This window comes from Pristis pectinata, chromosome 5 (assembly GCF_009764475.1).
Source record: "Pristis pectinata isolate sPriPec2 chromosome 5, sPriPec2.1.pri, whole genome shotgun sequence".
In the NCBI taxonomy this organism is placed as follows: Eukaryota; Metazoa; Chordata; class Chondrichthyes; order Rhinopristiformes; family Pristidae; genus Pristis; species Pristis pectinata.
This window is the reverse complement of record NC_067409.1, coordinates 63884498-63902073: the sequence shown is the minus strand read 5'-3', so window position 1 is coordinate 63902073 and position 17576 is coordinate 63884498. Positions and strand designations below refer to the sequence as shown.

Below are 17576 nucleotides of genomic sequence, written 5' to 3'. Positions count from 1 at the left end.
ATATGGTTTCAATTTCGTAAATTTTTTGGATTGAATAAATTTAATTTGTCAAGTTCCATTCAATCTAATTTTTTCTTTCATTCATCCAGAGCTGACTCAGCTTTTTCCATATGGAAAAGGAAGGGAATAGTATGTTTTCGTGATCTATTCATTGATAACTGTTTTTCATCTTTTGAACAATTGTCTAATAAATATAATTTGCCTAGGTCACACTTTTTTTGATATTTGTAGATTAGAAATTTATTAAAAACTACTATATCCTCTTTTCCGACACCTTACAAAATTGAAACTATGGAAAAAATTTTAGGTCTTAATCCTTATCAGAAGGGCTTGATAGCAATAATTTATGATTTAATTATGAAAATATGTCTAGAATCATTAGACAAAATTAAGAATGAATGGGAAAGCGAACTCCAGACATCTTTACCTATAGAGACTTGGAAGAAAATTCTTCATTTAGTTAATACATCTTCAATGTGTGCCAGATACTTGTTGATACAGTTTAAGGTAGTCCACAGGACCCATATGTCCAAAGATAAGCTAGCTCGTTTTTATAACCATATAAATCCTATATGTGACAGATGTAAATCGAATGTGACTTCTTTGACACATATGTTTTGGTCCTGTCCTCTTTTGGAAAAATATTGGAAAGACATTTTTAAAATTATTTCAAATGTATTGAAGATTGAAGGACAGAGTCTGGCCATTTATCTGCTTCCGCTAACCGTATGATTGCTTTTGTTACATTAATGGCCAAACGATCCATTTTGCTTAAATGGAAGGGATCCAATACCCCCTACTACTTTTCAATGGTTTTCTCAAACTATATCATGTTTAAACTTGGAAAAAATTAGGAGTGGTACTGTCGATCCTTCGTTTAAATTTGAAGATATTTGGAGTCCATTTATTCAATATTTTCACATGATGTTCATCCCCTTTCAATAACTTTCCAACTTGGAGGAACGGAGTTGACAACATAATATTGCTCTGTTTCTACTGAGAAATTTTAGCCCAGTTTTTTGTTTTCTTTTTTTTGTTGTTTGTTTTTTTTTTGAATTTTTTGTTTAGTTTAGTTTATATTGTTTACTATTTTTCTTATTGATTTGGGTTTTTTTAAAAATTTATAAAATAAATCTTTTTCTTTCCTTTCTTTTATATTATATTCATTTTCTAAGAGATTGTTGGATCTACAGATTTTTTTTACATTTATTGTTATGATTATCTATGCTATGATTGTTATCCTGATCTCTTTGTATTACATGTATAAATATTGATGCTATATATCAATTTGTATTAATTTGAAAACTAATAAAAAGATTGAAAAAGAAAGATTTTGAGATTGCAGAAAAGAGCTTTATTGTATTTCCACTGCTTCATGTTGAAAGACATTGGGCTCTAGACAGGCAGCCCACCTGCAGTTGCCACATAAGGGGAAGAAAATTGAGATAAACGTAAATGAGGTTGCAGATTTGCCACTTGAACTGCTGGTTCACTCACAGCTCCGAAACCCAGGCCTTGTGTGCAGAGTTTACACTTTCTCTCTGTGACCACGTGGGTTCCTATCGGGTGCTCCGGGTTCCTATCGGGTGCTCCGGGTTCCTCCCACATTCCAAAGACACACTGGTAGGTTAAGTGGCTACTATAAATTGCCCCTAATTTTTTTAAGTGGGAGAAAGGGGAATTGATGGAAAAGATCAAGTTGCAGTTTAAATGCAAGTAAGGAGAGGAGAAATGGGACTAATGGGCTTGAGCTGCTGGTAGCCAGCATGTATCTAATGTCATATTAATAAGTTCATTTACACAATCACACCAAATCTAAATCCATAATTTTCTTTACATCATAGTTTTGGTGACTATTCACTTTAAATCACTGGTTTAATAGAACTATTAATACTTCTAAGACAATGCACTTTAATTTACACTTTAAAACAAAATTTTAGCTAGCTTTCCTATTTCAATTTAATATTACCAGTTTTCAAACTATTCATAGAACAAAGAACAGTACAACACAGTATGGGCCCTTAGGTCCACGATGTTGTGCTGAGCTATATAAACCTACTCCATGATCAATCTAACCCTTCCCTCCCACTCAGCCCATAACCCCCTCCCCCCCATTTTTTTTACATCCATGTGCCAATATAAGAGTCTTATAAGATCCCTATTGTATCAGCCTCTATAATCACCCCTGGCAGTGCATTCCAGGCACCCACCACTCTGTGTTAAAAAACCTACCTCTGACATCTCCCCTAAACTTTCCTCCTCTGACCCTAAACTGATGTCCTCTGGTATTGGCCATTGCTGCCCTGGGAGAAAGGTGCCAGCTGTCCACTCTGTCTATGCCTCTCATAATCTTATACACCTCTATCAAGTTGACTCTCATCCTCTGTCGCTCCAAAGAGAAAAGCTCTAGATTGCTCAACCTTTCCTCATAAGCCATGTTCTCTAATCCAGGCAGCATCCTGGTAAATCTCCTCCGCACCCTCTCTAAATCTTTCACATCCTTCCTATAATGAGGCGACCACAATATTCTAAGTGTGGTCTAACCAAAGTTTTCTAGAGCTTTATAGACCTCAGTAATTCCTCCATATTCATCTTCATACAATCAACATAAATTTCTGCACAAGTTCTTATCTTCAGCCATAACTTTGACAGAAGTCATGTTTATAGTTTCTTTGTGGTATCTTTCAAAGTTTAAGGAACCATGTTACCCCTTCATCCATTATAAAATGAAAGATACTCAGGAGGGGTTAGATAATGGCTCAACATTTTTGATCTGCTGCTCACCAACTCAATTACACCCACACTCAATGACACTGCTGAACACCAGTAGATCTTTCAGTTCCATGTGCCTGCACAGCCAGTCAGTAAGTTCACAGCTCATCTTCTACCTTTGCACCATTTCCCTGCACTTCCTCTAAACCCTTGATTTCCTTAATATATAAAAATCTGTCAATCTCTACCTCAAAAGAATCAATGATTCATGCTTTGCAGCCCTCTTGGATAAACAGTTCCAAATAATCACTACCCTCTGGTGAAGAAATTTCTTCACATCTGTGTCCTTGAAGGCCAATATCTTCTTTTGAGAGGGTGGCCCATAGTTCAAGACACCCCATAGGGAAACATCAACGCTGTCCAGCCCCAAAAGAATTTTATATAGTCCAATCGGATCACCTTTAATTATTCTAAACTTGAGAGTACAGGCCTAGTCTGCTTAATCTCTCTTCCATGACAGGAATCAACGACAGGTGAGCCTGCAATTTGTTCCTTCCATCAGACCAGACCTGTATGCAATATTCCGGATGTGATCTCACCAGGTTTTTTCATAATTGGAATAAAATGTCCTTACTCTTGTCATCAAATCCTCTTGCAATAATGTCTAACTGCTTGTTGTACCTGTGTATTGACTTTCAGTGATTCATATACAAAGTAACCCAGGTCTCTATGAAAACCAACACCTTTCAATTTCTCAGCAGTTATAAAAATCCTCCACTCTTATTTCTTTTTTGAACAACATGGATGAAATCACATTTTCCATGTTATATTTCGACTGCTATGTTCTTGCACATTCACCTAAAAGGTCTATATTCCTCTGAAGCCACCCTGCATCCTCCTCACAGCCCACACTGTCACCCAGCTTTGTAAAATCAGCAAACTTGGGCATATTAGATTTGATCCACTCATCCAAATCATTGATATAGATCGTGAGCAGCTGGGGCCCAGCATCGATACCAGTGGCACCCACTGATCACAACCTCGCAACCTGAAAATGACTTGTTTATTCCTACTCTATGTGTTCTGTCTGTTAATTAATCCTCAATCCATGCCCATGTACAACTTCAACCAATATGTTCTGTTTCTTGCAGTTTCTACTTGATTTTCTGAGTTAATCTCCTTCTCCTCTACTGCCTTTACCCCATTCTTTAATATCAGGGCTATCAGGTGAAGAGCCTTCAGTTTTCTCTTTTCACCACTTTTCTCTGCCCTGATGCTATTTGGAGGTATATTCTTATGGCTGCATGCAACATCCCTCTCCAAGTATCTGGTTCACATTACACTTTTTGCTACCCTGCACTATTGCTTTGTCTTTCCTTTTAACTTCCTGAAGTCCCCCTCACCAAATTCTGTACCAGCCCCTCACCTTATCTGCAGCCCTCGTTATTTGATTTGCAAGGAGACTGGTCCCAGCCTAATTCAAATGAAACCTGCCACAATGGAACAGCTGTCTCCCCAGTATTAGTGCTATGGAAATTCATTTCTCCTGATTAAGTTCCACAGACCATACCACCAGTGAACTCCGTGCCAAGCTGCTTTCATTGGTACACATGGAAGGTCACATGACCAGTCTTCATGTAGAGTGACATTGTCAGCCTTAAAGACTCATCCTCTCAAAAACTGGTTTTCCCAGTTCAGTTTGATTATATTGAGTTGCCTGGTTCCTAAAATTAATCCAGTATCTCTCAACAGAACAAAAAATTGCAATTTCAAAACCAAACAGAAAATCAGCTAGCGCTCCCACTTCTCATCCATAACCCAAGAGTGTTGCCAGAAAACATACACACATTGAATGTGGCCAGCTTCAGGTTTGACTATTGTACCCTCCAGATTTTGGTCACCTGATATTCTCACAACTGTCTAAATGACAGAGACACAGGTGACTGCAGATGCTGGAAGCTGGAGCAACAAACAATGTGCTGGAGGAACTCAGTGGGTCGAGCAGCATCTGTGGGAGAAAGGAGTTGTTAATGTTTCAGGTCAAGACCGTGCATCAGGACTGAGAGTGGAGAGGGGAGATGGCCAGTATAAAGAGGAGAGGGGGAGGGGTGAGAAAGGAGTCCGGGGTGATTGGTGGACTGAGGATGGGTGAAGGATGACAGGCAGGTTCCGCCAGGTAGGGGAGGAGAGTGGGGGATGGAGTTGGGAGACTGTGGCAGGTGGATGGAGACAGATAAAGAGATAGAGAAAAAAAATTGAGAGCTAGACAGAGCAAAATGAGAGGAGGGGAGTGAGAAAGTTGGAGACAGTTGGATAAACAGGAACACAAAAGGCTACTAGTGCTAGACTGCGATCAGTAAAGGAGGTGAGAAAGGGAACCCTTAGGGGAGAGGTGAATGGTAGTTGGAATCAGAACCAGATTTGGGAGGACGGGGTGGGGGGAGCTTGTGGGTGAACTGTGTGTGTAGTGCATGGACGGAACCAGCAGGGTAGAGGGGGACGAAGATGGATGATGGGGGGCTGGGGGGGATGGGGTGAGGGAAAGAAGGACCAGAGGAGGATTGGAAGGAAGGGGGGGGGGGGGGTGGAAACAACCCACTGGAGGCGTTACCTGAAATTGGAAAACTTAACGTTCACATCATTGGGTTATTGACTACACAGGAGGAATACAAGGCATTGTTCCTCTAGTTTGCATTGGGCCTCACCCTAGCAGTAGAGAAGGCCAAGGATGGACAGGTCTGTCCGGTTTTACTGGCCCTTATCAGAAAAAAACTTTGAATGAAATGATGGATTAATTAAGCCAGTGACACTAAGTGAAATAAACTGACTTTTAATGTTTGAAAGAAAGTTTCTAATCACTTCAGAATTCCTGGAAAATAATTACAAATCTGATTAAAGCTAGATTAGAGAGGAAAAAAATACCTTTTTAATTGCATCTTCAAATGCTTTTTCCAGATACTTGTAACGCCTGATGAGCTTATTGAAGACCTACAAGAAAAAGAAAAAATGTTCCAGTCACAAAATGTCCAGCCTAAAGGTGACATAAAAAAATCTCCCAATACATTTGTCTCAAGGTTAAAAATGTGTAATGTTTGTATTTTATTGCATTGCCAGTCTTTATTCCTGGCTTCACACACCAAGACAGCTTATGTGGAATAGTTTACAACAGCCAATGTGATTCTCTGATTCCACACTATGGTATCTTTGAGAAAAACTTCCTCATCCAGTAAGAGCAGTACACCAACACTTTATATCAATGTTCATGATGTTCATTGGATGGAAGGAGTAACAGACAGTAGAGCTCTCTGAAAAGTACAGAGTCTAAAAGATTATTTTCCCACCACTATCCACAGTTAGATTCCAGCTGCGGAGGATAAGATTTTGAGTGATTTTGAGATCATATTTTTGGCAGAAAAGATACAATCGGTTTCCAACTGATCTTTTGACCAAATTAGGACAAACGGATGAAAGGGAAGCTGGCAAACCGATCTTATTGAATGACTCAGTTTTTTCATTGAGACCACAGTTACAGCTATATTTGAAATAAATTTACTACATTAGAAAGACTGGCTTGAGCACAGAGTATCATCTTGTTTACAATTTCCCAAAAAGAGCTATTTACTCCAAATAACTTTTTCAGTAGACTCCTGGTATCACATCATTAAACTAAATTATTAATACCATTTGGTTAGGATATACTTATTATGACACAGGAAGGCAGCATTTGGCCCATTGGGTCCATGCTGGCTCCCAGAACAGCAATGCCATCGATCTTGCTTTCTCTCTTAATTTCCCTTTAGTTCTGCAACTGTTTTTCTCTGAAATGCCCATAACCTCCCTCCCCATTTCAATTTTTTTGCTATCACTGAATCATTAAGATAATCTGCAAAGTTGCACGTCAGGATCCATTCTCATTATCTTGAATGGCTTCAGACCCAAAACAATTTAACAGCCTTACACCAATGCATCTGTTTACCTGAGCATAGTTACGGATTACTTGCTGATCTTCGGTAGCACCAAACACACAGTATTCAGTCACCTTGGTTTTGTCTCCATCATCAATACGTGTTCCTCCTGGGGCTACAAAGAGGAAAAATACATCAGCAGCTTGGTTCAAAAAATGTCACATGCCATCAATCAATAATCATCATGTTTGAAGTTAAGAACAGTATTCAGCATTATTAAAAAGCCTGAAGGGAGGATGAATCTCCTTTAAAACAATTCATATAAATACAATAGCAGAAGTATCTGAATTTGCACCTTATTTAAGGGGACCTTCCATTTCATGCACAGTTCAGATCCTTGAGACAATAGAGGACTTGATTTGACAATTGACCCCAACTATAGACACAATTCACCTTCAGCAAATAAATTTCTTTCCAGCCTTCTCAAAGAGAAGACACCAAAAGAAACAGAAGTATAATTGCAGAAGTCAAAGCATTCTTTAGTAATGCATGTTAATGTTTGTTGTCTTTATTATAAACTTTATTTTAACTCCTGCAAATAGTAGTAAAGAAAACAGTGGGTGAAAATTTTTGAAATAATTTTTCAGTGATTTGATGGTTCACAAACTCCCCCCCCCCCCCCCCCGCCTTTTTAGCAGGCTCATATAGTAGACATCATGACCAAGGAATATATCAGATTCACTTTCAACTCTACTATAACAGTGACAGATTAATGTGATTGTTTTACTGATGCACAGCAACAAACTTTTTCATTTGAATGCTCATTGCTTTGTGAGAAATATTCATGTAGTGCTCTAGGTTTTGCTGATTAGTTCCAGTGCTGTTTGGAGTTTAATTTCTCAATTCAGCTGCAACTAAAAATTAAACAATAGAACTTCCAAACCCATTGAAATTACAACTCACTGAATATTAGGATTTTCCTCATGATTTCTAAAATAAACTGGATTTTGTAGAGTGTTTGTTAGCAGATTTAAACTGACTCTTCTGCTAAATTGTTGTTTCTGCTTTGGACACACAGGATTGAAATATTAGAACACTCAGTGTTTTAGATGACTTTGGAAACTTAAGGAACAAACTACAGAACACAACTCCAGTGACCCAGCTTCGATGCTGTCTGTGTGGAGTTTGCACATTCTCTATGTGAGCATGTATTGCTCCAGGTGCTCTAGTTTCCTTCCACATTCTGAAGACATGTTGACATGTTAATGGGCTATATTAGATTACCTCCAGTGAAGGTGGGTGGAAGGACAATTGAGGAGAGATGATGGGCATGTGAGAGGATGTTGCAGGGAACTAAAAGAGTGAAAGGGATTGATTGGAATGAAATGTTTTAAAAGTCAGCATAGACTCAAAGGGCTGAATAGCTTCCTTCAATGTTATAGGAAAAGGTGGGGAAATACGACTCTGTGAAACAGGTTTAAATTTGATATGCTCAAGTTACCATCTTACATTCTATGTTTAGAAGCAGATGAGATCTTAACATCTGCATAAGATCATTTAGGATTTTGGCATAAAGTAGTAATTGATTTGACATCAGGTGCAATTGGCCAAACATGAAGCGAGGCAACACATGGCAATGGATTTTCTTTGAGCATTGCAAAGCTCTAAAGGAGATGGAAACCAGTCAAGATTTGGGGTCCAAAAAACAAGAATAAGGCATGTCCACTTTAAAAATAACTTGTTATCGCACATAATCCTGAGATTTTATCTGCAGGTTATATGGTATAACTGATATGTTGTTCAAAGGAATTAAAGCAGGAAATATGGGAAAACTTCCCCAGTTAATACATACACAAACATCCTAATGTTGTGTTACAACATGATTAAGTGTAACCATGGTGAACCTTGTGATCTACCTTGAGTAGAAAACTTACTGCAAGTAAAAGGTATTTCAAAATGAGCAATTCGAACAAGACCAAATCAAACTCTCCACTTATCCTGGTATAGCAGTGAAATCTGGCTGTTCTATAGATATTGTATGGTGCTGATCCATAAATCTTGTTATTTTGTTGTTCATATCAATCAGTAACACAAAGGCCTATTCTATTACTTTGCACTGACTGAAAAGCTACCAATCCTTTCAATTTTTTTAAAAAAAGATACTTCAGCAATCATCCCATGGGTAATTTTACTGTTTCACTTTGAATTGGAGCAGCTATACATAAAGCTGCAAAGCTCTGGGTATATAAGGTATCTCTACCAGAATCTTCCTTTCTCATTATTAGTTTAGCAACTCCTCATCTTTGCTCCCTCTTCTTCCCTTGGCAACATCATCCTCCGATGTCCCATCAGATTTCACTTCTACTCTGATCACACCCACTCCACCCCTCTCGATCCTCTCCATTGCCTCAGGTGTCAAATTGCTTGCCGAAACTCCACTCTTTGAGTCGCAGCATCTTCCAATTAATCAGTAAGAAAACTCAACCCATTATCTCGAACCACACACTTCACCACCTCCCCCTACAGTCCAGGGATTAGGTTGAAGCAGACCGTTGGCATCTTCACTTTGTTTCGAACAACATGCTAAGTTTTTGACACCATTGGCTAGCATTTCCTTGGTGCCTGCTGAGGGGCATTACATGGTTACTGCCTGGTGGGCCATTGTTTGTAAAAAATCAACTTTGTCTGAGACCCAAGATATCAGAAGCCTTACATGAAGCAGGGCAAAGGTTTTCCCGTGCGCACTACAGTTTACAAAAGGCAATACAAATTGGTTAAGCCTGGGTTTGGGGTGGGGATTGCAAGGAGCAAAAAGCCAGGGGTTCAGGGGAAGAGGGGGCAAAGGAGTTAGGGTGAGGGTTGGCTGTCAGCAAATAATGATAATGATGAGGGGACCTGTAATTGCTGGTGGGGATGGAGTTGGTGGAGTAGGTTCGATGAGTCAGAGGGCTCAAGTTGTCAGTTGCCCTGCTTCATGTAAGGCTTCTGATATCTTGGGTCTCAGGTGGTGGCAGAGGATGGGATGATGGGGATGTGGGGAATGTCTGTGATCAGTGGTTGGAGGGGTTGGATCAGAAGTTTGGTGGGAGGTAAGGGCTGACATGGGACCCAGCTGGGAGCAGCTCCAAAAGGATGCTGCAAGTCAGGTATTTTGAGCCTGGGCCACTTCTGTTCAAGTGAGAATGTAGAAGTAGCATGCAATTATTGTTGACATCACCATGCACAGATGAATCTTGACCATAGCACCAAAAATGACTAAAAGTGCACATTTTTGACCATAATCTAAATTACTCTGCAATCCACACTCTGTCCTCAATTTGTGTTCACAAGTTTCACTTTCTTTCAATTACAAGGGATCATATTTCCATTTCCAATACCATTCACACCTGTAGCTCAGCTTACGTGCTTTTGAAATGCCCACTCATGTCAGCCCCCATACACTTCAGTTTATAAAAACTCCACCGTCCATATCCTAACTTGCACCACATTGAGTTAACAAATCATCCCCATCCTCAATGACCTATTTCCCTCTCAATTTCCCTAACAGTTCAAATTTAAAATCATCATTCTTTAATTTAGTACAAATCAATTCACAGCCCCACCCATCAATCTCTCTCTAACTTTTTCTGGGGTACAACTCTGAATAATCTCTGAATTCTGCTTCTTATCTATGTCCTTTCCCTTTGCTCCAGCAATGCCAACAGGCTGTCAGCTGCCTATGCCTTATTCAATGGAAAAACCTCCATAAGATCTCCACCTCCTGTCTTTGTAAAACACATCAGCTTTGTCAAGCTTTCCTGTCCTATACCCTGACACCCACTTTTTTTCCCTTTGTGTTTCCGTGAAGCACATTGGGATTCTTTTGTACATTAATGTTACATTGTTTTTATGGTAGTAAGGGACAGTTTATTCAAAAAAACATTTCTTGTATATGGCATTAATGTTTTATTCATTTTACATGCCACCTTTTAAAAAAGTTTAAGCATAGCCCCTTAAACTAAATCTAGCAAAATGCAGACAAAAAATGCACATTTTTGACGATAATCTAAATTAGTCAGCAAATCCATTTTAGTTCTCAAGGAAAACAAAAACTTTAACATTTACACTAAGGCCACTTTTCACTCTTCTCTTCATTAGTTACTGATTTACTAAAGAAAGTTGGGTTCATATTTACCTAGCATGCTCCCAGCTATCAATATATCAAACAGTGTGTCTGCATAACGACGATAATCTAGTCTTGAGCCTGTTACATCCAGAAACTTGGCAGCTGCCTCGAGGTCACTCCCCGCCTCATTAAGACCTTGTACGATTGTGTCTCTGAAGACTGTTGGTTCGAACTTCTCTTTTTCATCTGCAGAAGAGAGACCATTTCAGTCATAACCACCAATCTACTTGGATACTTTACTGTGACAAACTTCCACCATCTTCAAGCCATTGGTTTTTTAAAGCAAAATAGTCACTACACGAAGAAGGCGGTGAATGGAGTACAGAGACACAAAGGAACACAATAGCTGACTGCCATGCATGTTATGAGAATATTTTTGTGCTGATGGCCTCTTGAAAGTAATCAAATAATTGCGACATCAATTATTTTATGCAGTGGATTAGGTTAGGGGTCGCCTGGAGCAATCAGTCTCTCAATTTACTCTTACAGCTACAAGGATATTTCTCAATGTCTCATCTCAGCAACTACTTTAAAAGAAAAAAAACAATAAAATGACACCACAGATGGCTTTACAAATCCTTTAGATTGATCTGTATATTTATGATTACCACAAAAATAATGCTGATCTGCTTGGTAGCAATGTATTTTTCTTGATTCTTCTATTACATGTTAAAACTTTATTTATACAGCACGGTAACAGGCCCTTCCGGCCCAATGAGCCCCCACCGCCCAATTACACCCAATTTTGCAATGTTACATGTTGCAATTGAAAGAACTAGCCTGTAAAACTTACCCCTCTTCCTGGTCTTAAACCGTTGGCCTGTTAGCACTGGCTTCTGCAACTTACTCATAAACTTTCTGTAAAGGAACGGGAAAAAAATTAGACTTACGGCAGAAATTAACATGAAGCAAACCCAAACTTAGTTGCACTATTGGGCAGAGCAGTTCACAGGAGAAAAAAAAAACTGATTTTTGTATCCATTATTTATTTCACTGCAAGCAACCAATGCTTTCCCTGATACTGGATTTTAACCAAAGTATAAGGTGATGGTGCTGACTCATGCCCAGATTCACATTCTTGGTCCCAAGTTCAAATCGCACCATGGCAGCTATGGAATTTAAATTCAGATGATAATCTGGATATTTTTAAAATAGTTATTAGTAACAATAACAACAAAACCATCAGATTGTTGTAAAAGCCAAGATGATTTACTAATGCTTTTCAGGGAAGTAAACCTGTCATCTTGACCCAATATTCAGTTCCATTAATATGATTGACTTTTAATGTCCCCTGAAATGACAGAGTCATAGAATCATAGCAGCACAGAGAAAGGCCCTTCAGCCCATCCTTGTCCATGCCGACCAAGATATATATTCAAGCTTATCCCATTTCCCAGCACTTGGCACATATCCCTCTAAACTCTTGTAATCCATATACCTGTCCCATACTTCTTAAATGTATTTAACGTACCTGCTTCAACCACTTCCTGTGGCAGCTGGTTCCATATATCTACCACCTGCTACTGCCCCTCAGGTTCTTATTAAACCTTTCACCTCTAACCTTAAAATTATGTTCTCTAGTTTTCGATTCACCACCGTTGGAAAAAAGACTACTGACCCTATCTGCCCCTCATGATTTTATACACCTCTGTGAGATCACCCCTCGGTCTCCTATGCTCCAAGAAGTAAAGGCCCAGCCTGTCTAACCTCTCCCTAATAATTATTTTAAAACTGATAGAACTATAGTCACTAGTCCCAAAGTACTCCCCAACTGTGACCTCAGTCACTTGCCCTTCCTTACTTCCGAGGAGTAGTTCAAGCTTTGCCCCCTCCCTGGTAGGGCCCTCTATATTATATAATACCTGAGGAAACTTTCCTGAACAAACTGAATAAATGCTCCTCAGTTCAAGGGCAATTAGGGCTGGGCAATAAGATCATCTATCAAACATACACTGCTTTAAAGCATTTTTAAACAAAAGACAACGGTCTATGAAATAGGCTCTGATAAATCTTTGGCCCTGGATGTGTAGGCTGTACATTCTATACCCAATATCTCACACTGACGAACCACTGACATTTCATCAATAGCTTATTGCTTGTCTGGAACTGCAGACCTCAGGATGCTTCTCACATAGTGCCTGTTTGGTTTGTCTGATAAATTATTACTCTTACTATTTAAAGACCAACAAGTTCAATTAAAAGCAGTGAACATCCAGTCCCATTGCAAACCAAAGTTTATTCACTGGTTAGAACTATACAGCTGATCAGCTTCGTGCTTCTAATTCACGCACAGTAGTTGGTTCAGAAAACCTTTATTTTTGAATGTCTCCTTCCATTCTTGAAATCATTTTGAGCAGTTTACTGATTCTTCTCCCTATATAGCTACAACTTTTTCTATTTTTAGCTCAAGTGCCATTTTGTTTGGAATTGTTCATTTGTAGAATTATCAATGCAAATGCCACCAAGCCTCCACATTTGTTTTGAATTTTCCAAGAGGGTAAATGAGCCCCTCTGAATTTTCACGGTACTCAGAGATTTATTTTGCAACATCCTATTAACTATAAGTCACATTGTTTCAGGGTGAACTGTGATATGACAAACTAAAGTTGCTTTTTGACTATAAAAATCTAAGTATTCTTGATGCAAACAAAACAGAATTAAGTACACTTGCTCCAATGCTAAAAGTTTTCCTCTACTTTTAGTAATTCTTCAGATTTTCACCCTCTTATCAGCACCACCATCAAAACAAGCTCTTGTCTGCAAATCTTCCTAAAAATCAATCAAGCCTACATTATTTTTGCCCATTATCTAAATCATGTAGTCACAATTATCCATCTTCCAAGTCCTGCTTTCCAGCTGTTACTATAGTTAAAATGGACTTGAGTGATCCTATGGGAATATTCAAAAAGCAGTCAGCTCTGTCGATGTCTCAATTTCTCTTCATTCAATATCACTAAAATTTTATGTATTAATCAACCATTTAATAAATTGTTGTTTGTGGGATCTTATTGGTGTAGAATAGCTACCAAGTTCAGCTAAATAAGATAGATATTTAAGATATTTATTAGTTGCATGTACATCGAAACACACAGTGAAATGCGTCTTTTTGCATTACTAAGAACGTGCTGGGGGCAGCCTGCAAGTGTCACCACTCTTCCGATGCCAACATAGCATGCCCACAGCTCCTAACCTGTATGGCTTTGGAATGTGGGAGGAAACCGAAGCACCTGGAGGAAACCCACACAGACACAGGGAGAACGTACAAACTCCTTACAGACAGCGGCGGGAATTGAACCTGGGTCGCTGGCGCTGTAATAGCATTATGCTAACTGCTACACTACCGTGCCAACGTCATTGCACTTCAAAAAGTTATTATGTGTAGCTCTTTGAAATTATTTAACATGGAACATAAATGTAGTTAATTTTCCCACCCAAAACACAGGTGATACTGTTTAAGTCTTGCTTCCACAGAACTTAAGTTTTTTTACTCTACTACTGTTAACATAGAACAGAAGAACAAGGTACTGGAAATGGAAATTCTTAACACGGGCCAGAATTCACCATACTATGTACCATATTTCCTTACAACATAAAAGGAGGCCATTTCTGTACAAATTCAAGGGAATCCTCATGGCCTCCTCTACATTGGTGAAACCAAGCGTAGACCAGGTGACCACTTTGAGGAGCACTTCTGTTCAGTTTCCAATGGCCATCACAAGCTTCCAGATGGATGTCATTTTTATCTCACCTTCCCACTCCCACATCGACCTGTCTATCCTCAGCCTTCTCTTTTGCTACGGAGAGGCCAAATGCAAATTGGAAGAACAACACCTCATATTCTGCTTGGGTAGCTTCAGGTAACCCACACCACCGGTGCTCTCCTCCCACACAGAGTTGTCTGTCCACCCAATTTTCTTCTCCTTTTGTTCATCTCTTCCATTCCCTCCCCCATTCCCTCCCCCAATGGTTCCATCAACCCATTATCCCCACTGCAGCTGGTTCCACCTATCGCAACCATGACCCCAATGGTAACTGGTTGCATGATAAAATATTAGCGCTCCATGACATACAACAGTCATGTACGCAATTGAAAACGTTTGTGAAATTTGATCAGTTGCATGATAATATCTTGCAATATATCTACTTCTTTCAGGGAAAGAAAGAGAAATACTGAGTTTTTTTTAAAATGGTGAGGGTGTAGCAGCTCGGACCCGCAGAACTCGAACCGCCATCGGCAGCTGCAGGCGCATGCGCGGGAGCGCAACGTACACTAACCACGGGGCGGGCCTTCCGGCAGGGACCTCACATCACGTCCGCCGGAGAGGCTCTCGGTTACTTTTAGCGAGCGTGCACGCTTTGTTTGAGTCAGTAAAAGTGTGCTCCAGTCTCCACGTCTCTGCGTTCTTTCTCTTTTCTGCCACGCGCTGCATTCGGCTACATTTGGTGACCCCGACGCTCCCAGATGGCATCCGGAACCCGCGACATGAATCCCGATGACTCGCACAACGCAGTCTCGCTCAAGTTCCCAACACTCTGGGACGCTCAGCCCCACGTTTGGTTTGAGCAGGCTGAGGCCCAGTTCAGTATCCGAGGCATTACAGCCGACACCACGCAGTATTACTACGTGGTCAGCGCGCTCGACCAGGACACAGCAGTCCAGATCATCGACTTCCTGCACCATCCACCTACGGAGGACAGGTACATTAAGATCAAGGCACTCCTCCTCCACACTTACGGACTCTCCCGCCGCGAACGAGCAGCGCGGCTTCTGCGCATGGATGGCCTGGGCGACCGCAAGCCATCCCAGCTGAGGGACGACATGCTGGCACTCATGGATGGCCATAAGCCCTGCCTCCTATTTGAGCAGCTGTTCCTCGAGCAACTGCCAGAGGACATTCGCCTCCTCCTCGCGGGTTAAGATTTCAGCAACCCACGCAGTCTCGCGGCCAGGGCGGACATTTTGCGGCAGAGTAAGCAGTGGGGAGCGGCTTCCATCTGTCTAACCATGACTGCGCAGCCTAAGGCCAAGATCCCACAACCGAAACCGCCGAGACCCACGGGGGACAAAGTTGATGGTTCGGACCAATGGTGTTTTTACTATCAGAGGTGGGAGTCAAACGCGCGCCACTGCCGTCCACCGTGTGCCTTCCCGGGAAACGCAGGGGCCGGCCGTCACTAGTGGCTTCAACGGCTGGTCATCGCGACAGCCTCCTGTTCCTCTGGGACCGACAGTCCGGGCGATGTTTCCTGGTGGACACTGGGGCCAAGATCAGCGTCCTTCCCCCCTCAAACATGGACACCCGTACCATGGCCCGAGGCCCCAACCTCACCGCCGCGAATGGCACCACCATCCGGATGTACGGCTTGTGTACCATCCCACTGCGTTTCGGGCCCAGCTGTTTTACCTGGACCTTCACGGTAGCAGCAGTGTCACAGCCGTTACTAGGGGCGGATTTCCTCAGGCCAACCGTCTTCTGGTCGACCTGAAAGGCCGGCGTTTAGTCCACGCCAAGACTTTCCAAACCTTCCAGCTCGGGAAAGCCCAGTTCCCGGTCCTCCACCTGGACTCCGTCACACTCTCGGGTGACAAGTTCACAAGGGTGCTGGCGGATTTCCCCTCCATCATCACCCTACAGTTCTCCACTACCGGTCCCAAGCATGGCATACAGCACCACATTCCCACGCAAGGACCACCGCTGCACGCCCGGGCCCATAGACTTCCACCCGACAAGCTCCACCTCGCCAAGGAGGAGTTCCGGAAAATGGAGGAGATGGGGATCATCCACTGCTCGGACAGCCCTTGGGTATCGCCGCTGCACATGGTGCCCAAGTCCGCAGAAGGTTGGAGGCCCTGCGGGGACTACAGGAGACTCAACGACGCCACAACCGCCGACAGATACCCGGTGCCTCACGTCCAGGACTTCACGGCCAACCTCCACGGGGCGACCATCTTTTCAAAAATCGACCTGGTCCGGGGTTACCATCAGATCCCCGTGCACTCCAATGATGTGCCCAAAACAGCCTTCATCACCCCTTTTGGGCTGTTTGAATTCCTAAAGATGCCCTTCAGCCTCAAGAATGCTGCTCAGACTTTCCAGAAGCTAATGGACTCGGTTGGGCGAGGCCTGGATTTCATCTTCATCTACCCAGACGACATCCTGGTGGCCAGCAAGTCACGCAAAGAGCACGTGGCACATTTGCGCCAGCTCTGCCAGCGCCTTAGCGACCATGGACTGGCAATCAACCCGGCGAAGTGCCAGTTCGGGCTGATGGAAATTGACTTCTTGGGCCACAGGATCAACCAGCATGGAGCCACCCCTCTGCCGGACAAGGTCCAGGCCATCCGCCAGTTTCCCAAACCCAGCACGGTCAAGGGCCTGCAAGAGTTCATGGGGATGGTAAATTTCTACCAACAGTTCGTGCCGGCAGCGGCGCGCATCATGAGACCCCTGTTCAGTCTGACGGCCGGCAAGGCCAAGGAGGTGGAATGGGACACGGAGTCCACGGAAGCCTTCAAGCAGACCAAAGAGGCGTTGGCAAAGGTGGCCCTCCTAGTACACCCAAGAGTCGATGTAACCACGGCGCTCACAGTCGATGCTTCCGACACGGTGGTCAGCGGAGTCCTGGAGCAGCTCGTCCAGGGCCAGTGGCGACCGCTCGCCTTTTTCAGCCGACACCTGGGACCACCAGAGGTTAAGTACAGCGCTTTCAACAGGGAGTTGCTAGCGCTCTACCTAGCCATCCGGCACTTCCAGTATTTCCTCGAAGGAAGGGATTTCACTGCGTATACGGAC

General features: G+C 42.1%; 1 protein-coding gene across 4 annotated transcripts in view; it reads right to left on the bottom strand.

Moving 5' to 3' along the window:
• LOC127570446 (eIF5-mimic protein 1) overlaps positions 1-17576 on the bottom strand; it is a 66877-nt gene that overhangs the window by 18558 nt on the left and 30743 nt on the right. For all 4 annotated transcript variants that reach the window (XM_052016040.1, XM_052016038.1, XM_052016037.1 and 1 more), the window contains 4 exons: positions 11576-11640; positions 10792-10968; positions 6689-6792; positions 5635-5700 (listed from right to left, as the gene is read on the bottom strand). In XM_052016040.1, coding sequence (XP_051872000.1) covers positions 5635-5700; positions 6689-6792; positions 10792-10968; positions 11576-11633 — 405 coding nt within the window. In that variant the 5' untranslated portion in view covers positions 11634-11640. The remainder of the gene's footprint in view (positions 1-5634; positions 5701-6688; positions 6793-10791; positions 10969-11575; positions 11641-17576) is intronic.